A 26040-nucleotide genomic window follows, 5' to 3' on the forward strand; every position below is an offset into this window, starting at 1 on the left:
TAATGGTTTACTTTTATAAATTGTTATTTGGATGGAGAGTTGTCTCATTGGCACTCATACCACATCTTCCTATATCTATATAAGTTGTGATTAGACTGTTATAACAACTTAGCTAAGTCATTATAACAAATTAGCTAAGTTGTTATAACGACTTAAAAATAAAACCCTACCCTGACACTAATCGACTTCCGTACAACTCAAATCTTAAATGACTTGGGATTGTATGTTTTCCTACTAATGGTAGGCTCTGGCTTTCTTCCACCAATAAAAACTGACTGTTACGAAATAGCGCAAAACTGCCAAGAGGAGCATTGAACGCTGATCAATCAATCGAGACCTTCAGTCAATGTAAGTTTTAATGTTTTTGGCTTATAAGCTTTTCATGCTTTCATTATTCTTCCTAATGTTAGGTTTCTTATGAAATATTAGATATTTAGGTAGTGTAATGAAATTTGACACATAGACGTCACAAAATATTATTTTTTAATTTATATCAAAAATGGTATGTACATATATATGTATACATTGTATATGTATAAAATTAAATATCCAGTATAAAACAGCAGATTGAATATATTCAATCTGTTGTATTTTCCCCACTGTAATTTGGTCCTTGAACTATGGTACAGCCCTCTTCTGTCATTGCTGATAAAACAGACTAGGAACATTGTACATGTACATCACAAGCCAAGATATAATTACTTTAAAAAAAATCACTTGAGTATACCAAACTGTTTTAAAAATTAATTAAACATACATGCACCAAAGATCGTCTTTTAGAAATATGAAACATGCATGTGTCATACAATTAGATTTTTTTTTAATTATCTTCAACATTTTTCCTGCTACATCAATTATATCTGGAGGTATGCACCAAAGATCTTCATTTGAAAACATGGAGCGTATTTTTATCAAACAATCAGAATGTTGTTGCGTTTTGGGAGTCTGGTGGATTGTTATTTTCATCTATTTTTCTGCGATATCGTTTACGTCTGGCGTTTGATGTTTTTGGTTTTGGTGTATTTGGTGGCATAGGAATAAATTGTGCGGGTGACATAGGAATATTTTGTGTCTTGATATTCGTTCCAGAAAGGACTTTTATAATTTGCCAATTTGAAGACAGAGTTTCTGTCGGTTGACTTTGGTTACCGTTCGTTATGCAATCTGGAATAAGTTTTTTCTCAAATGTTTTCATTGCTGATTTCAATGTACCACCATTTTCTCCTACACCTTGAAAATCACCTATTGTACTTTCTGAGCTCGAGCTTTGAATGTCATCTAAGGTATCACTTATGCTTTGAATGACTGCAATATGCTTATCATGCAGTTTCTTAAATACTTCTATCGCTTTGCTGTAACTCATATTTTCGATGATAGGAAACAGGTCTTTTTCTTGTACCTGATAAAACCCTATCAGTTCTTTATCATCCAGTTTGTCAAAGATGTCTTCAGTTGGATATTCATCACCCATTGCAATATCCATCATACTATGATATTGGTCTTGTGCTAAGTTATTGACCGATTTTTCTCTTTCTGTCTGCTCTCTGATGTTCTCAAAAATCTGCTCTGGTTCTGGTTTTGACATTTTATTGGAAGCTTCTGTCTCATCAGTCTGCTCTGGTGATGACAAAGGCATTGATTTCACAACTTTACTTTTATCTTTCTTTTCATTACTCATCTTTTTCAAATTTAGAGACCAGGTATCAATTTGATCTGGTGCTGGGTAGCTGTCCAGGTTTTCTATATATGTTTGCTTTCTGGCATTCCTTTTTTGTGTTCCTCTTGCACAATATTTTTCAGAAACGATTTTGCATACTTTTTCACATTTGCTTTTAGGTATATAGCAACTTTTATAAGATGCCTTATGTAGCCTAGAAAACCGGTACTTTCTCTCAGAGATGTAGCGATCTTTACTAGATGTCTTTTGCAGCCTAAAAGTTGGAAACTTATTCTCCCAGTTTACCCTTTTTAAAGCGAGTTCTGAGTTTATATCTAAAGCTCCACCGTTTGTTGTTGTCTCAGCAATTTTCTGTGGAGCTGATATAGACGTTGATTGCGTTGGAAAAACTTCACCTCGTTCTTTCTTTTCATTATCATTTTTGCTTTTAGGGATATAGCATTTTTTATCAGATGAAAGATGCAGCCTTGAAAATCGGTACTTTCTATTACTAGCGTAGTTAATTTTACGAGATGTCTTTTGCAGCCTAAAAGTTCTATACTGATTTTTCCATTTTGGCTTTGTAGAACCTAATTCTAGGCTCATATCAAAAACTTCATTGGAAGCTGTTGTCTCATTTGGTTGCTGTGGTGATGGTTTAGACATTGATTCTGTTGACATATTTTTACTTTTGTCTTTCTTTTCATCTCTGATCTTGTTAACAATAAATGTCTTTTTGACGTTTTGTGGCAAGTGCTGCAATGGTGGAAGCAGTTTGTGAGTACCAGGGCGATTAGTGCAGGGGTGTTCTTGCTTGCATGTTTGCTCTTTGTCAGGTAACACTGGTGGTAGTTTAAGAGTAGTTTTAGGTAGTTCTTTCGCGTATATCATCTTCTTGTTAGGTAACAATGGTTGTCGTTTTAGAGTCTCTGAGTATGACCCTTCCACGTATTTAAGCTTCTTGTTCGGTAGCAGTAGTGGTAGTTTTACTGGAGCAGAGGAATACTTTTCCTCGTATTTCATTTTCTCTTTACCTAGCAATTGTGGCAGTTTTACTGGAAGAGAAATTTTCGATCTCTTATCATGCTTTTGGAGCTCGTTCCTTTGTGTCTCCTCCTTTCTAGAATAATTTTCAGTTTCCTTGCTTTCCATTGATAGTTCAAACATATTATACTCAACTTCAAGTTCATGATTCAGGAAACTCAGTTCTGACTCGGACCTACGCAACGTGCAGCAAGAGTCAACACACTCACCTGTAATGCACTTGTTGGATTCTAGCATATTTTCATGGATTGGTGTCATCACACGTGTTCTACCAGTTCTCCCAATATATAACGTGATGTCATTAATAGTGACAGCATTGGCTTCGGTCATTTTTCTTTTATACTTGTTTAAGCTACCATTTGATGAAATCAGAAGTTCCTCGTTGAACAGTTGGTTATGTTCGCGTTTGACGTGAAAAATGAATCTTGAAAAAGGATTTGGAATTTTTGAGCGGTTGCTCCTTTCAATTGTTTTGTAAACATTTTTCAGAGTTTTCTGTTTATCAAGAAAAAACTGTTTCTGTGTCCTTAAGTAATGAAGCCTTTCTTTCATGGAGATTTGTAAAGTGTGCATGCATCGCTTCATGACATGTCTGTCAGCCTCTATAAAATCGATGTATTGCTCTATTTCTTGTCTCAGCCTATTCTCGGAAAGTTTGCTAGGTTGCATGTTTTGTAGTTTATTGGAGGTTGCATGGATTGCTTCCACTTTTTCTTGTATTAAACACTGCCAGTTGGCAAGCAATCTGAAATCATGATTTATTTTTATTCTTACTGTAATGTATAGCAATTCGCTACATAAAGTAGAGCTTCTTAAACATGATGCTAGTACAGAACGTTTTTTTTCCCTCATAAATCAGTTGTATAAAACGGTGACCTATAGTTGTTTTAAAATTTCTGTGTTATTTTGGTCTCTTGTGAAAAGTTGTCTCATTGGCAATCATGCTACATTTTTCTTTAAATTCTTATTATCACCAGCAAGTAGCGGCTAAATTTACTAACCAATTAAAACACAAAGTATGGTCATTCCTAATTTACGATTCTAAGGTGATGACAAATACGAATGCAAAACCATATATAATTTTGAGGATAAACTTACATGTTGTCATGTGTAACCCAATGACTTTCAGTTGAATTCCAATGTAGAATACCATTATTATCATGCATTCCTTATTTTCTCTCATTTATATTAACTACTAGTAATTAGACATTATGTCTATATGTTCTCGATGGCATTGTGTTCGTTTGTCTGATTTTTCGTCTGTCTGTGCTCTAGGTATGTATCAGTGTATCAGAATTTTTTTGTAAATTTCATTTACTAGTAGTTTAAAATTTCATTTCCGTTTTCGAAGGTTTTTGGTCGAAGATATACCACTGTCGTAAAGATGTAGCAATACAGTATATATTGCTGTACTTTATGGTTTGGGGACTTCTTTTTTTTGACAGATAATTAAATTTGATATTGTCTCATATTCCATATTTGTTGAAAGATAAACTTGACTTACTCATTCCCTGTTCGGTTTACGTATTCCACTGTCTCATACTCTATCTCCAATTTCTGGCTTCTTGATCCGACTACAAATTACACAACGCTTTATATTAGTTAATGATGTGGTGTGTTGATCTACATTAGAACATCCACATCTTGCATTCAGTTTGATCCATTGGCATCGTTTATTTTTGTTCGATTTTGCAATTTGAATAAATGAGTTGGGAATATATAATAATAAAATGATAAAATAGCCCCGAAACGAAAATTAAGAAGAAAGGAAAACCCTACAGAAGTTAATATACAGGTTGAAAATATCTGTGATACCGAAATACAGCGGCAAGTATTACACTATAGAACAGCATGGTGTCACTTATTCCTATAACCTGCAGTGGAAGATCCAAAAATGGGTAGGGGGCCAGGGTTGGAACCCACTTTTATTTTACGACCAATATCGAAAAAAGAGGGTTCCAAACCCCGGACACTTTTCCCTCTTTTGGAACCACCACTGATATGGCTGTATTATGTCTAGAACTTAACCACAGGTAATGGTCATCTATACTTTATGTGTTTGTCATTCGAAAAGTTATGACTAATTGTATAATTTGCTTTTGGGATAGTCAGATTTAAACTAATTCACCGAAATCATAACATAAACGCATCGGAATTCCGTTCTCATCAAGCTCCTTCTAATTATTTTCTAAACGAACCAACAACATTCAATTAAAACAAATAGTCCTGTGATAAAATAACCGATGAGGGAATAATAACACGCTTCGAAGTGACCCCTTAAACTTACTTCTGTCTGTTGTCTTCTTGTGCACAGTCTGCTTTGTAGGTGCCATATTTTAAACTTTATCACTATAAAATAGAGAAAAAAAATAGATTAAAGTTCATATTTTGTCAGCTATAAAAAGAAAGGAAACACCCATATAAAGAAAGGATGTTTTGTGTTAAGAGGTATAATGTTTTATTTTAGGGTCAACCCAGACTGTTTGCTAGACAAATACGGAGCTATAGTACCTCGTTGACCAATAGTTCAAGATTTCTTTACAGGACTATATTGCTCATCAGCCATTATATTTTGATAAAATTTCCGATTTATAAAACAATAAATTATCAACTTTGCACCACAATTTTGAATAACTGTATTTTACTTTTTTCGTTCAAATCCTTAAAAAAAGTTCCCATCATTAATTACACTAAGTTCCAGCAGAAGTTGTTTCTGAATTTCAAATAATGTCTGCGGTCAACGTTTAAAGCGCTGTTTTTGTTGTTGTTGTTGTTGTTGTTGTTGGGTTTTTTTTACTGGAGAGGCATCCTTTATATGTTGCAATATTTTTATTCGTTTTCTAGCAAATTAGATAACTTTAATCCAACTTCCCTTGTTATGCTGTATATGGTTCTATTTATACAAATTATAATGGTAATAAAGTTCAAACAAAACATTTCGAACATTAAGTACAGTTTTATATTTCTTTAATATACATACATTATTAAAATTATCATAAATTAATGTTAGATATGCTTACCGATCCTATTTCGTTCTTTCTCTCATAATTTTTAGTATTCACTGATTGAAATAATTCAATATATGTTTGCTTTTTTTATAATCACTGCTTATAATGAAACTGTGTAGTGAGGAATAGGAGGTGCCGTCACTTGGACAACGTTTCTTCTATTATGACGTTACGCTACCGCGATCTTTACAATACATGCAATCTTTTATATCTCAAAGCGCATGCGCATAAGGTTTTACGTCTGTCAAAATAGTTTTGTAAATTTTGTACATTACTGCAAACGTTTTCACCTACGGACAATCCACCTATCAGTAATATACAGAAGATACAAAAATCGGGCGCGGATTCAGATATTTAGGAAAGGGGGAGTTCATCTCCGGACGTCATAATTCATCCGCCAATATGAGATCTCACAAACCATAAGTCGATTATAACAGACAATACAATGAAAAAAATGAAAACCAACTATAAATACAAATAAAAGTCGAAAACTTACAAAGAATGCCAAAGGAGCAGCACGAATTCCACAAAAACTTAATTGGTGCCGTGGTATTACTTTTATTTTCATCGGTTCCGAAATTTTCTAAAGACGTACAAATTAACTGTTTTGATTTCACACAAGTCAACCGTTTTGATTTGATTTGATTTCTTTTAGGTATACAGTGCTTAATTTCAGCCTTTGTTTTCGTTAGTTGGTTCATTCGTTCGTTCGTCGGATAAAGGTTCTTTGGTTGGATCGTTCGTTTGTTGGGTCGTTCGTTGGATGATTGGATCGTTCGTTCGTTCGTTCGATCGTTTGTTAGTTCGTTTCTTAAAAATTATGATCTCTTCATAAACAAATGATCATTTAGTAGTATATTTACAGCATACGGTCATTGCTAACATAAAAATATGTTATTTTTGCATAATTTATTTTGGCACTATGATACTTTAGCTCTATTAACGAGAGGCTGCTTCTTGATTTTCATATGATGAAGTCATAATATTTCGGTCATTTTAATTGATGTCTTACTAGAGCTGGCATGTCAGTATCTGCTAATCAAGTAGTCCTTTGTTAATTCATGTTAATTCATGTTGAACATTGTCATTTTGGTATAAAGTTACTTCCGTTACATCGAACTTCATTCGAAATGAGTGTTTATGTGCGTATTTCTGTGTGTTTGTTTATTTCACGTTAGCTACAGGTAACCGAGTGCATAGGTTGAGATATCGCAAAACGCGCATTTTTTAAGCGTTCCAAATCAGGGACAATCAAGTTCCATTATCAATTATATAAGAAGATGTATTGTATGTCAATTAGACAACTTCAAACAGAAACAAATAATGTAAAAGTTGACAACTATGTAGGAAAACGAACGACCTTCAATATTGAGAGTTGAAAACCCAAGATACTAAAGGACTCGAAATGAAAAATAAATTATAACTAGAAATCTTAGGCTAAAGTTCTTTAAACGAAAGTTGATTAAATTTATGAATATAAGATGAAAATAGAAAATGATACTTATTTCATTATTTAAACAAGTGTGGACACAGATGAGTGTGGATAGTATGTTTTAATGTTTGACAGTGTCTTATGACAAAAGGAGTTCTATGTTTTTCCTTTATGGTGTTATTTTTTTGTCTATCTGATGAGTTAAGCCTTTTTTAACTGATTTTTATAGTTTGTTCTTGTGTTGTACTGTTATACCACTGCCCCAGGTTAGGGGGAGGATTGGGATCCCACTAACATGTTTAACCCCGCCACATTATTTTTGTATGTGCCTGTCCCAAGTCAGGAGCCTGTAATTCAGTGGTTGTCGTTTGTTTATGTGTTACATATTTGTTTTTCGTTCATTTTTTTACATAAATGAGGCCATTAGTTTTCTCGCTTGAATTGTTTTACATTGTCTTATCAGGGCCTTTTATAGTTGACTATATATGCGGTATGGACTTTGCTCATTGTTGAAGGCCGTACGGTGACCTATAATTGTTAATGTTTGTGTCATTTTGGTCTTTTGTGGATAGTTGTCTCATTGGCAATCATACCACATCTTCTTTTTTATATTATTAACTGTGTTGCACGGTGACAACCAACCTGAGCATTAGAACTGTTATTTATTTAATATTTTTTTTTATGTTTAAGACAGGTATAGAGGAGACAGTTATAACACTAGTTACCTAGTTATTATGATAGAATATGTTCTACATCTTTGATTTTGGATACATTTTGTATCTAGGAACGCAACACATAATAGATTAATTTTTTCACACGTTTTTTTTCTATATGGGAGATGATATCTAGATTTGAGAACATGATATAAGGAGCCTGTAACTCGGTGATTGTCGTTTATTAATGTGTGACATATAAGTTTTTTGTTTATTTTTTTTTAAACATAAATAAGGCCATTAGTTTTCTCGTTTGAATTGTTTTATATTGTCATTTCGGTGCCTTTATTTTTATAGCTGATTATGCGGTATTGGCTTTGCTTATTGTTTATGTCCTATAGTTGTTAACTTCTGTGTCATTTGGTCTCTTGTGGAGAACTGTCTCATTGGAAAGCATACCACATCTTTTTCATATGTATTTGCTTACTATTGGTATGGTTCACTAGATTTAGTTAAAACAAACTTAAGTTAAGACTAAATAATTCTTCAATGTTTCCATTTGTAAAAGGGCATAACCCTAGAATGATAATCAAAGTGCTTGTAATCACTGAATGGTTATTAAAGACTGCTTTAATTTATCAGTTGGTAGTAAAGTGAATTTTGCATTGTATATTGTATAAAGCATTAATTTAAGTTGATTAAACTACTACATGTATTCTGGACAGAGAAAGACAACTCTAATTTTCAAAGAAGATTTCATAAAGCATTGGTTTTAGGTAATGCAACAACCATTCTGGACAATTTGTGGTCTCGACTCTACAAACGTGCTTGTTTTTGGCCCTCAATTCCTCGACTGTTTGCCCCAATAACCCTTAAAATCCCCAACCTTCTACTTATGGTATTAAACATTATGGTACAATTTCAGAGCAATTGAAATACTTGTACACAACTTTTTGTACTGACACTAAATTAATGCTTGTTTTGGGCACATTTGGAACATAAACCTTATGGACTATAACCCCCAAAATCAATCCCAAGCTTCCTTTTGTGGTTATAAACATTGTGTTATAATTTTATTTATTTATTTTTGCTTATTATATAGTTAAGTTATTATATGGAAACCATCTGTCTTCGGACGACAGGATACCTATTTAGGACCGCAAAAATTTCTGTGGTTGTATAAAAATTTCAAGCATGAACAATGAAATATAGTTTAAGAAATCGATAAGCCTAGATAGAGCTTATCATCTTTTTAACATAATTGAACAAACATAATATGTTTGGTTCAAATTAAAATAGAATGCATTTATCTCCCTAATACTTACATTGTACATAAGAGGTGATACTACTTCAAAGAAAGAATTTTATAACAATGAACTGAGCTCAAAGCAAAGTAATTTAATAATACACTTAGACAAAGAGCTAAATCCAGTGATATACTTTGTACTACAGGTCCTTCGTGAACATCCATCGACCAAAACCATATCTCAAGAACATTCCATACTACATGGTTGGATTCAGAAGTCCTGAAAAAGACATGATTTTTTTATCGTATTTTAAGTATATATATGCACAGGTTAAAACTTTCTTGTGGTATAATCATTCAGTATCTAGCAACTATCAATTTGCTTCATGCACATATTGATATAGGTTTAGTGTCCTTCTTTTGGAAATAAGAACACACACACCTCCATCTAGTTTTAGTCAACTGACAAAATATTCATAACTATAAAATGTTATCTACTGTAAGACCATAGGTGGATCCAGGCCCCCCCCTTTTTTTATGGGAAAAATTTGGTTGATTATATAGGGAATCACTCACTGAAGCATGACTGTCCCCCCCTGAAAAGTTCTAGATCCATCATTGAAGACTTGTCAGTGTCTATTTATCATTGCCACTATATCAGTGATATATGTACACATACATATATGTAATTATATACATGTAAGACTAAAGTACATATATAAGACTAAAACTGGCATTCAGCCTTTACTACATCTTCATTCCCAAATATAAAAAAGAAGATGTGGTATGATTGGCAATGAGACAACTATCCACAAAAGACCAAAATGACACAAACATTAACAATTATAGGTCACCCTACGGCCTTCAACAATGAGCAAAACCCATACCACATATATAGTCAGCTATAAAAGGCCCCGATAAGACAATGTAAAACAATTCAAGCTAGAAAACTAATGGCCTTATATATGTAAAAAAAAATATGTAACACATAAACAAACGACAACCACTGAATTACAGGCTTCTGACTTGGGACAGGCACATACATAAATAATGTGGCGGGGTTAAACATGTTAGCGGGATCCCAACAGTCCCCCAAAGTCATTTTCAAATTGGACTTCATGATAAAATAAGATTCTATATCTACTTCCAATGAAAATGAAATATCCCTCTAATAGACTAGCATTTAAATCACTGTTTTCTAAACTGGTAGCTAGGTCACCATGGATCTTAAATATTTCAAATGCATGTACATTTAATAATATAAATTCTCCAAAATTCACTATATTTTCCCTTTTTCGTCTTCTGTTTGATATACCATTTTTTGAGTCTATATATTGTCTATATATATATTGTCCTTTATATTGAGGTCATTTTTTCGCAAAATGAACCCACTTAATCTGAACTTTAAATGCAAAAGACCCCTAAATGGCTAACAGATATTGCTATAAAGAATTATAGTCCATGATTTATATACATGTGATTTAAGAATTCATGAAATTTACACTGATGCACAATACTTTTTTATGAGACCTGTTTTAACTTAAGGACGACACCAAAAGTTCAATGAAGGATAAAAAACTTAATTCACATAGTTTTTTCACTGACCCCCCTACCCCCTTCTTAACTTAATTTGGGAAAAACTGATTGACCCATATGGATATATGTAAAAATCAATGTCAGATAACCAAATTTTGCAGCATTTCAACCCCCAAACTATTTGAATTAAGTTTTTTATCTAACATTGATCTTTTGATGTCTTCCCTTACCGTAAAAACTTTAAACTTCAATTTTAATTTCGAAAAAAATTGATCATACTATATTAAGGAGCCTCGAGGGTACAAAATTTTCAGAAAAAAAATAAACATTTGTTTTTCATTACAAATTTTATTTGTTACCTTTTGTAGTTGTTACTTTATCATATGGTACAACCAGATGCTCCGCAGGGCGTAGCTTTATACGACCGCAGAGGTTGAACCCTGAACGGTTAAGGCAAGTATGGACACAACATTCAGGCTGGATTCAGCTCTAAATTTGGATTGTGATTAAATAATTGACACAGCATAGGTTTCTGACACAGAATGAATGTGTTCTAATGAACTTAAAATTTTTGTTTTCTCTTAGAGCAATTCACTATGCTGTTGAATATTAATCCTCTCAAAAAAATGTTTGAAGAAATTTTTATTTTATTTATGAAATTTCATTTCAAATGAGAAAATTGAACCCAATTTTTTAATCACATCCCCCTTTCCCTTATTCCAAAACTAATCTCAATTAAATTTCTAATGGAGTTTGCAACAATAACTACTCATTTAAATACATCATAAAATATTAAGATGTACAAAAACTGCTTGTTATCAATGAATGGTATAGATTATTTTAATTTATCAGTTGGTAGTAAAAAGTGAATATACATTGTATATAACAAAGATTTGAGTTGATTCTGGACAAAGAAAGATAACACCAATTAAAAAAAAATATTGCTATTTCACAATATTGTGCAATTAGATATTTCTTGCTTACTATTCTGGACAAAGAAAGATAACTCTAATTAAAAAAAAATATTGCTATTTCACAATATTGTGCAATTAGATATTTCTTGCCATTGTGCAATACTGTGCAATTGAAAAGACTTGCTATTGCACAATACTTAATATAATATTTTAGATCCTGATTTGGACCAACTTGAAAACTGGGCCCATAATCAAAAATCTAAGTACATGTTTGGATTCAGCATATCAAAGAACCCCAAGATTTCAATTTTTGTTAAAATCAAACTAAGTTTAATTTTGGACCCTTTGGACTTTAATGTAGACCAATTTGAAAACAGGACCAAAAATGAAGAATCTACATACACAGTTAGATATGGCATATCAAATAACCCCATTTATTCAATTTTTGATGAAATCAAACAAAGTTTAATTTGGACCCTGATTTGGACCTACTTGAAAACTGGGCCAATAATCAAGAATCTAAATACATTTTTAGATTCAGCATATCAAAGAACCCAACCGATTAATTTTTTGTCAAAATCAAACTAAGTTTAATTTTGGACCCTTTGGACCTTAATGTAGACCAATTTGAAAATGGGACCAAAAATTAAGAATCTACATACACAGTAAGATTCCGCATATCAAAGAACCCCAATTATTCAATTCTTGATGAAATCAAACAAAGTTTAATTTAGGACCCTTTGGGCCCCTTTTTCATAAACTGTTAGGACCAAAACTCCCAAAATCAATACCAACCTTCCTTATATGGTCATAAACCTTGTGTTTAAATTTCATAGATTTCTATTTACTTAAACTAAAGTTATGGTGCAACCAGATGCTCCGCAGGGCGTAGCTTTATACGACCGCAGAGGTTGAACCCTGAACGGTTGGGGCAAGTATGGACATAACATTCAAGCTGGATTCAGCTCTAAATTTGGATTGTGATTAAATAGTTGACACAGCATAGGTTTCTGACACAGAATGAATGTTTTCTAATGAAATTAAAATTTTTGTTTTCTCTTAGAGCAATTCACTATGCTGTTGAAAATTATTCCTCTCAAAAAAATGTTTGAAGAAATTTTCTTTTTATTTATGAAATTTCAAATGAGAAAATTGAACCCATTTTTTTTTAATCACATCCCCCTTTCCCTTATTCCAAAACTTATCTCAATTAAAATTTCTAATGGAGTTTGCAACAATTACTACTCATTTAAATACATCATAAAATATTAAGATGTAAAAAAACTGCTTGTTATCACTGAATGGTAAAGATTATTTTAATTTATCAGTTGGTAGTAAAAAGTGAATATACATTGTATATTGTATATATAACAAAGATTTAAGTTGATTCTGGACAAAGAAAGATAACTCCAAATAAACAAAATTCTTGCAATTAGATATTTCTTGCTTACTATTCTGGACAAAGAAAGATAACTCTAATTAAAAACAAAATTGCTATTTCACAATATTTTGCAATAAGATATTTCTTGCCATTGCGCAATACTGTGCAATTGAAAAGACTTGCTAGTGCACAAAACTTAATATAATAATTTTAGATCCTGATTTGGACCAACTTGAAAACTGGGCCCATAATCAAAAATCTAAGTACATGTTTGGATTCAGCATATCAAAGAACCCCAAGATTTCAATTTTTGTTAAAATCAAACTAAGTTTAATTTTGGACCCTTTGGACTTTAATGTAGACCAATTTGAAAACAAGACCAAAAATGAGGAATCTCCATACACAGTTAGATTTGGCATATCAAAGATCCCCATTTATTCAATTTTTGATGAAATCAAACAAAGTTTAATTTTGGACCCCGATTTGGACCAACTTGAAAACAGGGCCGATAATCAAGAATCTAAGTACATTTTTAGATTCAGCATATCAAAGAACCCAACCGATTAATTTTTTGTCAAAATCAAAAAAAGTTTAATTTTGGACCCTTTGGACCTTAATGTAGACCAATTTGAAAACAGGACCAAAAGTTAAAAATCTACATACACAGTTAGATTCGGCATATCAAAGAACCCCAATTATTCAATTTTGATGAAATCAAACAAAGTTTAATTTTGGACCTTTTGGGCCCCTTATTCCTAAACTGTTGGGACCTTAACTCCCAAAATCAATACCAACCTTCCTTTTGTGGTCATAAACATTGTGTTTAAATTTCATAGATTTCTATTTACTTATACTAACGTTATGGTGCGAAAACCAAGAATAATGCTTATTTGGGTCCCTTTTTGGCCCCTAATTCCTTAACTGTTGGGACCTTTACTCCCAAAAGCAATACCAATCTTTCTTTTGTGGTCATAAACATTGTGTTAAAATTTCATTGATTTCTATTTACTTAAACTTAAGCTATTGTGGGAAAACCAAGAATAATGCTAATTTGGGCCCTTTTTTGGCCCCTAATTCCTAAACTGTTGAAACCAAAACTCCAAAAATCAATCCCAACCTTTCTATTGTGGTCATAAACCTTGTGTCAAAATTTCATAGATTTCTATTAACTTAAACTAAAGTTATAGTGCGAAAACCAAGAAATGCTTATTTGGGCCCTTTTTGGCCCCTAATTCCTAAAATGTTGGGACCAAAACTCCCAAAATCAATACCAACCTTCCTTTTATGGTCATAAACCTTGCGTTAAAATTTCATAGATTTCTATGCACTTTTACTAAAGTTAGAGTGCGAAAACTAAAAGTATTCGGACGACGACGACGACGCAGACGACGACGCCAACGTGATAGCAATATACGACGAAATTTTTTTCAAAATTTGCGGTCGTATAAAAATCATTCAAAACAATAAATTTGTGTTGGCCCCAGATGACTTTTAGGCCAAAAAAAATAGATGTCTGTTTCCTGCTTTCAAGGCCAAAAAATCAGGGTCGGTATGTCGGGATTTTTTTATTTTTTTTGGCACTTCCTGTCAGATTTGTCGGTTATATGTCATGTTTGCATGGTTATCATTTCCATATGTAAGCTGTACTTAAACTAAATTATTGTAAAAATTTGAGCGATTTCTGTAATAAATTTCTTTTTTTATTTCATTGTATTTCGATATTAACTTTATTTCTCCTATTACTTAAACAGAAAAAAAAACACTTTTACATAAATGTATGCTTCTTTGGAAGACTGATTATGAGCGCAAATGAAGGGTGACCCCACTTATTTTATTTTACTTTTCTATTAACTATAATATAAAGTTCATTTATAGAAAAATATAGAGAAATCCTATATAAATGATTTAGACCCGCCACCCCCTTAAAGTTTCTTGATGATCGCTGATTTAGTCCAGGTGAAAAAGGTTGAAATATAGGACTTCGGAAGCTGTCAAACGATTTCAAGACGCCCTAAGGATAACATTGTTCATATTTTGAGTTACAGACGATGAAGTTTTCTTTAATTTTGATATAATTTGTCCCAAAAGTAGTACAACACACTGTAAAAGTTTCATTGAGAAAACGCGGGTGGGATTTTTTTAATTTTCATATATGTTCTAAAAGAAATGCACTACAAATTAATTGTGTTCTCAAACCAAATAGCAATAAGGTGTTTAGGAAAACATGACCTAAAAAGTTAACATCCTTCATTAGTCCGAGATTACTCTGACGTCCGACGGCTGTTTTGCCAGACAAGCTGGGGCCGGGGTCCGTACCTTCATATAAGACAAAAAACGTGGGAACTCATACTAAATGGTCAAATGTGTTCAATATGAAAATTGCAGTTAAGATGGTAAAATCACAAATAGGCCATTAATGTAAATGGACTATAAGTATGACTTTTGCGCAAATTTAAAGGGAAATGACGGGGAAGGGGCAAATTAGTGTTCAAGGGGAGCAAATGCTGTTTAAATTAGTATGCGGTTTTAAATATAGAGGGAAAGTGGAGTTATCTTTTTAGACTTAAGTTAAATATAACTTATGTAGACTTACCTTCTAATTCTATGACTATGAAGAAAAAACACAACTCAGAACTATTACTAATTCACTTGGACTATATTGATATGCAGACCTAAAAACAAAAAGAAATATATCATAAAATAGTGATTGAAAGATTCATAACACTTTGAAAGGATAATTCAGACACGTGTTACACGGGGAGCATGTTTGTTTACAAATAATAATGTCACGTGATCGTGCACTGACCTCGCATGTTGCATCGCCCTTACAATTCACTAATACATAACCATTTTCATGCAAACATGCAACGTGAATGTGATTGGTTATCAAATAATACAAAAATAATGCATGAACCGTTGAAGAAGAAATTATTTCATCAATTAGATGCGATTTTCACTTTCGACACGAATAGGTCGAGTTGACATTTCTGTCATCGGAGATAGTATTGAGATAAATGGGATAAAACGGAACGTCAAAAAGGTCTAGAGAAGCACATCAGTAGAACCTTAACATGAATAAGTAATACTTACCAAAAATTCTCTAATTGATAAACTATATGACTAAAATTTCACGAAAATAACAATAAATAATTTTGTTGATGGGGATGAAGCTGCTTAAATTGGCGCGAAAAAATAGTCTTACTCCTATCGCTTCACGTAAAAAAAAATGTACAGAATTGAATTCGACTACAGTTCAGCATCAAAAAACGTGAATATGCAAAAGTCTGGTAATATGTTAATGAAAAAGTGTGTATAAATTTTCGTAAACGAAGTTACCTGTATACTTCACCAAGAATTACATTTGAGCGCAAAGATCTGTATGTGTGATTTGGCTTATGTAACATCGTCAATCGGAACTACTCGGCTATTCACTTCGTGCAACCAGAAAGGCCGAGTAGTTCCGACTGGTAACAAAGTACAACATGATTAATGGATTTTTTTGCGTTGCTATTAAATCATTGAGGCCACGTGATTGAGGCCATCTATTTTTATTGCGGGTTCCACATATTTAAATCGGAATTATAGAAAAAATGGAATGTTGTGAGCAGAATCAAAACAGAAATGATGAACACTGCAACATTTCCAGCAAAATATAAATAGGATGGAGGATCTGTGTATTCACATTATTTGTAAAACTCTCCTTATTCCTGTGAAGCGTGTACTTTACATCGAGGCTTATTATGCTAAGCATCGACGCCACAGTACTTCAACCAATCAGACAATGTTTATTTGGGGCATTCGATCTATTTTTACTCAGATTTTGTAATATTTTAATCGAAATTATAGAAAAATTGAATATTGTTAGTACATATAAAATAGAAAAAGATAAATACTTTTGGCTAGAGATAATTTGGATGGGGGTTCTGTGTATTCACATTATTTGCACAACTCTCCTTACTGATGCCATATTTTGGAATTTCCGTGACCTAAATGGTTCGCGAAAATTAATATTTTTATGTATAGTATAGTAAATATTTCTTTTATTGCAGTATCGTTACAATATCACAAATGTACAAAGTGACAAAATATACATTTTCGACAAGAGTTCGATTCATATTTATTAAGGCTTGTATGGGAGGTTTAATGAGTTGATTCAAAACTCATGTTTGCAGTTATACAACAAGGATAAGTAGATTGACAGAAACTGTGGGTTATGCAAAACCTTGTCTTATTTAATGTGTCTTCTTAATATTCCTTTTATTGCAGTGAAGTTAGAATGTCACAAATTCAATATTGTTATGTTATAAATGAATCTAGGTGTCCACACATTAACTAAGTCTCAAGTATTTGATATTTTGATAGTTCTCAAATTGCAAATTTTCTGCCCTTTACATTGATTGTCCAGAAATACAAGCTCATATTTTGATAATTCTAAAATTGCCAATTTTCTACCTTCAACATTGATCGTCCAGAAACATAAGCTCATTCCTTTCAACCTGTTGAATGACATTTCAATGGGGTGTGTTCATGTAATTGTGATCACTGATTATATAATTAGGTTGAGATCTTCAGAAATTAGACACTTTTTGAAAGTTTTTAAGTGCCCAATAGTCATATTATACTTATATAAAACATAAGTAGATAGAATTATAAATCTAGGTGCCCGTAATGTCGGTCAGAAGTGATTCAATTTTTGATGGGTTTTTCCCAAAAAAGAATGAACTGTTGTACATGTTTAACAGAATGTTAAGAATTTTAGTGGGAAGGGGGCTCCATTTATTATTACCAATCCTAAAAATGACAGCTATTTTTTGAAAACGAGTCTTGCAATTTGAAATTGTTTAGATTAAGGGCCTTAAAAACTACAGTAATTTATTTATGCAGGAATTTGGGCTTGTCTTTTGAAAATTTGACTTAATTGCTTTTCATGAGAAAAAGTAGTATAACATTTCCCATCCTGAGATTGGCCTTTTGGTGTACCCGACACAAGTAAAAGAGTGCTATGATTGATTGCAAGGCTATAATATATGTGTCATTTCTATATGAATAACTTCTGAGTGTATATTTATGACAGACATAAACTTTGAAACATTAATATTCAGAAATTCTTCAAATTATTTAGAAAATGTTTGAAATATTTATAGATTTAATGTAAAATGAAGATGGACTTTAATCCCTTGCTTAGCAAAAATAATTTGATAAATATTTTTTTTTTTTCTTTCTTACAGCTGTAAATGGAGTCTGTGACAGATATGCTGTAACAGCATGTTTTGATGCTATTGAAGGTAGTTTTGAAAATATGCAGGAACATTGTGCGTAAGTATCTAATTATCATCAATATAAACTCAAAGATTTGCAGGAGCAGAGGACGCATACGTTTTACCCTTGTACTTACGTGCATCCCAAAATTGGTTTCCGTTCTCTACCTTAGTTTGCCTCAAACAAATGTTATAAAAACTGATACACAAAAAACAGTTCAAGTTTACCATTCTAGAGTTATGTCCCTTTACTAATGTATAAATTGCTGACTTTTTCATTTCCGTTCTCTTACTTTGGTTAGCCTTTACCAAGTGTTATGAATCTTATACACAATGCTTATTATCTCAGATCAAGTTTGGTGGTGTCATTTTATACTTTTCTAGATTTATGCCCCTTTGCAAATGCTGAATTTTTCCTTTCTGTTCTCTCAGATTTGATTTGCTTAAACCAAATGTAATGAAAGCCAAACACAATGCTTATTACCACATAACACTGATTAAGTTTGAGTTTAGTGGCATTACTTTTACCTTTCTAGAGTTATGTCCCTTTACAAATTGAATAATTGTTAATTTTTTCGTTACTGTTCTCTACCTTAAGTTTGCCGGAAACAAAGATGTGAAACTTATACACAAGGTTATTTCCACAAAACTCAAATCAGGAACAAATTTGGGTAGTGTCACTTTTACTGTTCTTGATGTATGTTTCTTTGTAACGTTTAATGCAAGCAGGGGGCTGCATCTTTGTCCCATTGACACACTCCTGATTTATTTGGGGAGAAATTTTTTTCAGAAAGAGTGGAATTCAGATATTTAAAACAAATGACCAAAAAGTACATATATGTATAAAAGAGGAATGGTTTAGAACTTTTGTCTATTATTTAGAAAAGTGATCTATACTTAGAGAAAATCTGATAGGGGCAGATTATAAGTAAAAATTGTTTAAGGTTAAAACTGTCAGAAAAATTCTTATAGGAGTTATTGCCCTTAAATGATAAGTTTTACCATCTGACAGCGTGTGCCCCTTTAGCTTTAAGTGATTTATTTTTAAACGACCGCAAATTTTGAAAAAAATTTCGTCGTATATTGCTATCACGTTGGCGTCGTCGTCTGCGTCGTCGTCGTCGTTGTCGTCGTCGTCGTCCGAATACTTTTAGTTTTCGCACTCTAACTTTAGTAAAAGTGAATATAAATCTATGAAATTTTAACACAAGGTTTATGACCATAAAAGGAAGGTTGGTATTGATTTTGGGAGTTTTGGTCCCAACAGTTTAGGAAAAAGGGGCCCAAAGGGTCCAAAATTAAACTTTGTTTGATTTCATCAAAATTGAATAATTGGGGTTCTTTGATATGCCGAATCTAACTGTGTATGTAGATTCTTAACTTTTGGTCATGTTTTCAAATTGGTCTACATTAAGGTCCAAAGGGTCCAAAATTAAACTTAGTTTGATTTTGACAAAAAATGAATGGTTTGGGTTCTTTGATATGTTGAATCTAAAAATGTACTTAGATTTTTGATTATTGGCCCAGTTTTCAAGTTGGTCCAAATCTGGGTCCAAAATTAAACTTTATTTGATTTCATCAAAAATTGAATAAATGGGGTTCTTTGATATGCCAAATCTAACTGTGTATGTAGATTCTTCATTTTTGGTCCCGTTTTCAAATTGGCCTACATTAAGGTCCAAAGGGGTCCAAAATGAAACTAAGTTTGATTTTAACAAAAATTAAATTCTTGGGCCTCTTTGATATGTTGAATCTAAACATGTACTTAGATTTTTGATTATGGGCCCAGTTTTCAAGTTGGTCCAAATCAGGATCTAAAATTATTATATTAAGTATTGTGCAATAGCAAGTCTTTTCAATTGCACAGTATTGTGCAATGGCAAGAAATATCTAATTTCACAATATTGTGAAATAGCAAATTTTTTTTAATTAGAGTTATCTTTCTTTGTCCAGAATAGTAAGCAAGAAATATCTTATTGCAAGAATTTTTTTTAATTGGAGTTATCTTTCTTTGTCCAGAATCAACTTAAATCTTTGTTATATACAATATTGTATATTCACTTTTTACTACCAACTGATAAATTTAAATAATCTTTACCATTCAATGATAACAAGCAGTTTTTTTACATCTTAATATTTATGATGTATTTAAATGAGTAGTTATTGTTGCAAACTCCATTAAAATATTTTAATTGAGATTAGTTTTGGAATAAGGGAAAGGGGGATGTGATTAAAAAATTGGGTTCAATTTTTCTCATTTGAAATTTCATAAATAAAAAGAAAATTTCTTCAAACATTTTTTTGAGAGGATTAATATTCAACAGCATAGTGAATTGCTCTAAGAGAAAACAAAAATTTTAAGTTCATTAGAACACATTCATTCTGTGTCAGAAACCTATGCTGTGTCAACTATTTAATCACAATCCAAATTTAGAGCTGAATCCAGCTTGAATGTTGTGTCCATACTTGCCCCAACCGTTCAGGGTTCAACCTCTGCGGTCGTATAAAGCTACGCCCTGCGGAGCATCTGGTTACATTCGTTTATATATTTTGCCAATCATATAAAAAAAACTTTGAAATATTAATATAAATTATCAGCAGGATACGAGCTTCAAACATGTCAACATAACTGAAATTAGCAGTAAACTCTAGATAAAGGTATTCCCCTGTTTTTATGAGATTCACTTAAAAGTTGCCTTTTTTATGCAAGTAAGCTCGACAGCTTTAGAACATCTAGTTTTAGTTTTGCCTATTATCTGAAAACTATAAACCTGATAAAAGACTGACATTACGAATAGACACTATTTTTTTTAGATGATAAAAATTGTCAATAAGACAGGATATACATATAATTTAAGCAAATTTTGCATAAACTGTCAGTTTAATCTTTATAAGAGTGATTGCCCTTACAAACATGTTATATTCAGGTTATTTTTATTTTTTGTGCCTTGTACAATAATCAAAGACAGTAGGGAGATACAAAAAAAATGATAAGACAATATACACAAATGAGAGATTTTTATCATGAATTCTATTCTATTCTGCAATGTTGAACAGTGACTATTGTTGAAGATGCATATAAGCTTGATGAGGGACCTGCCTGTTTAACCATACTACTGAATACTGTAAACCAACTTAATTTTCGCCAGCGATTAATTTGAGCTACTTTCGCAAGTAGAACAATTACGTGAATATAAATCAGAGCAAATATGTAAAACTGTGATGATTCATTTTTTAACCTCCCAAAGTAAGTAAAAAAAAAAGCGAAATTAGATATCCGCAAAGTGATCTAGAAAGGGTAAAACGCGATATAAAGTATCTGAGAAAATAAGTTGGTTTACAGTAAGTTGTTAAACTTCTATTCATTAAGCATCTGCTTCTTATGAACTATTTATTTTCATCTAAAACCTTTTATTTATAGAGCATATGAGACCGTCAAGACATGTATAGCACCACATAAAGATGCTTGCGCTGGTGATCCAATACTGCAAGCCATAGCACGTTCAGAAAAGATGTGTGGTGATGGTCTCCCACCAAACATTCCAAACAGTAAGTATTCAGTACTATTGTCATTATTTATATTTATATTTGGAAGAGGTGTCAGACCCACAATTCAAAATCTATTCAAACAAATTTTGAAATTTTCACAGATTACTTAATATTTCATCTTAAAGTGGTACCCAGCACCTTCTCTAAAATTAGTATGGCTCGTTTGATTTTCACAAAATTTTGACAAAGTAGTTACTTTGATCTTTTGACAAAAATATAAAATATTAAAAAAAATATGAACTACACACTCTTTTGGAAAATGATCGTTAGATGTATAGCAGTTTGATTAACGTCAATTTTGTTCAATGAGAATCTTAATATTTCCTTAACAATAGATCGTCATTAAAACGTTCGTTAATTTTTGCGGAGTTATCTCCCTGCAGTGTTTTGTACCACCTCAAGTTTAAATGCATTGACACATGTTATACCATGAACTGTACATATATCAACATACCAATTTTCAATCCATGTTTAAAACTTTCATTCAGAAGTCAAGTACTGCTATTAATGACCCCTGTTTTCGGAAAACTTAAATTGCACTTTGGATTCTTTTATTTTTATGGGAACTAATTATGGTGTATTGAGGAAAACTTTTTGGTGGAAATATAGTTTTGTTGTTTTTGGCAAAGTCTGCAAACATTTCTTTATAAATATTTTAATGTTATGAACATTTAAAGTGTGGTTCCCCTGAATCAAAAATCTTCACCTATTAAAAAAATTTAAAGGAGTTATACCCCTTGGAAATATCTTTTATATGGAAAAATGCATCGTTAGTGCTTTTATATGTTCAATTCCTGCCAAAAATTTTTGAATCTATCATAAGATTATTATAATGGAAATCACATTGCATTTGCTCTGAAGCCTTCGTTTCTCAGGATTGATAGGAAATTTATAATGAAGGGTAAATACATGTATTGTCATTTTTTCCCCAGTGGTTAAAAAATTATCAAAGAACAATTATTTTTACTGGATACAGTGGAGTTCATTGGAAATTGCATTGCTAGCCCTTCTTTGGCTTATTATGTCTTGTCAGAATTTTGATGGTTTTGGAATGAAAAGTTTATATCAGTATTTTTTGGATGAGTTAGTTAGTCAGTGCTGATTAACAATTTTTAAAGGAATTTACAAAGAGTATTCTAGTTTAAGCACTCTGATCCTTACATTTGTTGTTGAATTTTAATGAAATGTAATATAGGATTATACCAGCAAAGCATTGGAATTGTTTCATAATCAGTATCAATCAAGTATTTTTGTTATTTGTTATGCCCCTTGGAAGTAGAAATTAAATGGAAAATTATATGTTAGTAAGGTGTATCACTTATAAGATAAACCAATTTAATAAAAGAGATTGGATTAATATATTCATTTTCCTTAAATGACATATTTTATCATTCGGATCCGCTTCTCGCTTCCGGCTTATAAACATCACGTGACTTCAGCCTCACATTTGAACCAGCCGCTCTGGATAAGTAAACGTTTCAAAAGACAATCGTTAAAAAAATCTTCGACATCCGCAAATTATAGATTTCTAATCAGATATGAAACCACCGAAAAGGCCTCGTTGTGTTCCCAAAAAGGTTTCACAGCAGCCTGCAGGTCCAGCAAATAAATTTAGAAAAGGGCATAGTGCCGTCAACACAAGGAGCACTTTCAAAATAGCAGAACACGACAAGAAACGTACAGGTTACTAGAACAGCGACCGATTCTAATTTGGCAATTGCTAGGGGACCAGTTATTAACATTGTATCAGACGCACATCAGGAACCCCCATTCGTGCCTTTCAGGATTCAAGATGAGATGGATACAGAAAGTCCAAATTGCAACGAAGGAGACGCACTGGACAGCCCAAGGGTTGCTTTGTTACCACTGACTCCAGAACCTGGCCCCAGCGGGTTGAAGAGTCCGGCAAACAACAACCTTGGTATGTTAACCTTCTCAAATCAATTTGTTTCTCACGGGTATGGTTCTGGGTATTTAGATACTCGTTTATAAGTGGACCAATCCCCTTCATACATTTCAACTGTTTTTGATCCCATTTCATCCCATATTCCGGTCAAAATTAAGGAAAAAATATGGAACTCAACGCTAGTATTTCTTTTGATACAGTACTTTCAAATGGTAACAACCATCAATTGCATAGTGAGAATTCATCGACAAGTGGGGCGTCGAGTCAAAACGTAGGACAGCGACGCGAGTTTACATGCAGATTATTCAATAACAAGGGTACTTGTAAATTTGGCATATTCTCGAAGTGTAATGGTAGTCATCCCTATTCAGATTGCAGAAGTTAATTCCGTTTTGTTTTTGTTTACCTTGTTTTGTAAATATTATTTTTCCTAGAAATTACATTTAGATATCTTTCAGTACAATCGAACTTGTTTCATAGAAATGGGCGAGTTATCTCTTCATGTACTAGTACAGGTACAAATGTATTTTCTATATTTTCTCATGTTAATGAGGTCTTTCCACTTTTCGTGGAAAAACCTATTGTTTTTCTTCTGATTATTTCTTTTTTTTTTTTTTTTTTTTCTGCCGTCTGAGATGCTTTTTTGTTTTACAACATATCGAATGAATGTTTGGCCAACGATGTTGTTCAGTAATGGAGGTTTCAAAACTCACCCTGTGTGACCGAACACTTATTCTTATAGGAGCTCCCCGCGTCCCCTTTTTCTTGTAATCGCTATATATCTCTAAAACCGTAAAAGAATTTTACGAACTGTTTTCACCAAATTGTTCGTCTACTCTTAAGAATGATTTGTTTTATTTGACTGAGGTGATCAGAAGACATCGTATGGGAGTTATTTCCCTTTGAAAATTTAAAATAAACTATATGTTGGGTAAATTCATACGGTATAAGTTGTAGAGGCCTACAGTCTTTTGATATGAAGTCCTTGGTCCAAATAAAGTAAATTGAGGTCAAGGTCATGTTATAAATTTTGAATTTTGCTTGTTATCGTTATTCAAAAGAAACTGTAACAGTTAATGATATGATATGTTTGCAAAATCACTGTTTACAATAAGGCGCAACTTCAACTTATTCAGTCGAAGTGTTTTGGTTAACCCTTATAGGAGTTTTCTCCCCTTATGTATTTGAAATAATTATTTCTCCACAACCATACAAGTGATTGACCTCGGACCTTCTAATTTGAGTTCACTGACCCATGAACTTGAAATTGAGATCAAGGTCATGTTATAAATTTAGAATTTCTATTGTTATCGTTATTCAAAAGAAACTGTTACAGTTAATGATATGATGTGTTTGCCAAATTACTGTTTACAATAAGGCGCAACTTCAACCTATTTAAGTCGAAGTGTTTTGGTTAACTCTTTTAGGATTTTTTTCCCCTTTTGTATTTGAAATCATTATTTCTCCACAACCATACAAGTGATTGACCTTGGTCTTCCTATTTGAGTTCACTGACCTATGACCTTGAATTTGAGGTCAAGGTTGAAGGTCAAGGTCATATTCTAAATTTTGGAATTTGCTTGTAATCTATATTCAAAAGAAACTGTAACAGTTAATGCTACGATGTGTTTGCCAAATTACTGTTTACAACAAGGGGCAACTTCAACCCATTTAAGTCAAAGTGTTTTGCTCAACCCTTTTAGGAGTTTTCTCCCGTTTTGTATTTGAAATCGATATTTCTCTACAATCATACAAGTGCTTGATATGGGGTCTTTGATTTGCGATCACTGACCTATGACCTTGAAATTGAGATCAAGGTCAAAGGTCAACTTGACGTTCTAGATTTTGACCTTTGCTTTAAATTTGTTTCAGTTCATTATTAAACAATTAAGTCTTCTGTATATACCTATTAATCTTATTTTTCTATATCAGTTGAGGTACCAAATTACATCAACAAGGAGTGACCCTTTCTAACATCTTTTTTTAAATTTCATTCTAATTATCGATGTGGAAAGACCTTCAATTGTTCTCTAAATAATTGGTTTTTAATTAATTTGTGTTTATTTTAATTTGCAGGTTACAAGCATTTGTATTATCTAGGTAATTCGCCAATAAACGTCGATGAAGTAAAGAAGGCTCTAAAAAAAAATACCCACATCAAGAGGTTGCGCGCGACCCGATCCAAGGTCTCGGAGCCGGGTTTAAACTAAAATACTCCGGTCCGAGACTTCTTATGGATATAGATTATAATAAAATGAATGGAGAGAAAGCCACCATAGCTAGAGACAAAATCGTTAAAGAAATAAACCTGGGTAGGGTAGCTGGTCCTTTTTTAGAACCTCCGTTCCCCACCTTTCGAGTTTCTCCGATCTTGGTACCAATATCCCTAAAAAATCTAGTTCAGAATTCAGGTTAAAACACACGGTTAATGACTTTATTGACAAGCGGTACTGTTC

General features: G+C 32.5%; 1 protein-coding gene across 1 annotated transcript; it reads right to left on the reverse strand.

Moving 5' to 3' along the window:
• Positions 1-469: 469 nt before the first annotated feature.
• On the reverse strand, positions 470-5054 carry LOC134716120 (uncharacterized). The gene is made up of 3 exons (XM_063578896.1): positions 4989-5054; positions 4206-4275; positions 470-3446 (listed from the first exon to the last, which is right to left on the reverse strand). The coding sequence occupies exons 1-3, from the start codon at positions 5032-5034 to the stop codon at positions 920-922; spliced, it is 2643 nt and encodes an 880-aa protein (XP_063434966.1). The 5' UTR covers positions 5035-5054; the 3' UTR covers positions 470-919.
• Between the last annotated feature and the right edge of the window lie 20986 nt (positions 5055-26040).

Source organism: Mytilus trossulus, chromosome 4 (genome assembly GCF_036588685.1).
Source record: "Mytilus trossulus isolate FHL-02 chromosome 4, PNRI_Mtr1.1.1.hap1, whole genome shotgun sequence".
Lineage (NCBI taxonomy): Eukaryota > Metazoa > Mollusca > Bivalvia > Mytilida > Mytilidae > Mytilus > Mytilus trossulus.

Coding starts and splice junctions, on each gene's coding strand:
- LOC134716120 (XM_063578896.1), bottom strand. CDS start 5,034: ATGGCACCTACAAAGCAGACTGTGCACAAGAAGACAACAGACAGAA. Junction 4,276..4,988: donor CAAGAAGACAACAGACAGAA/GTAAGTTTAAGG, acceptor TGTAATTTGTAG/TCGGATCAAGAAGCCAGAAA. Junction 3,447..4,205: donor GTAAACCGAACAGGGAATGA/GTAAGTCAAGTT, acceptor TCATGATTTCAG/ATTGCTTGCCAACTGGCAGT.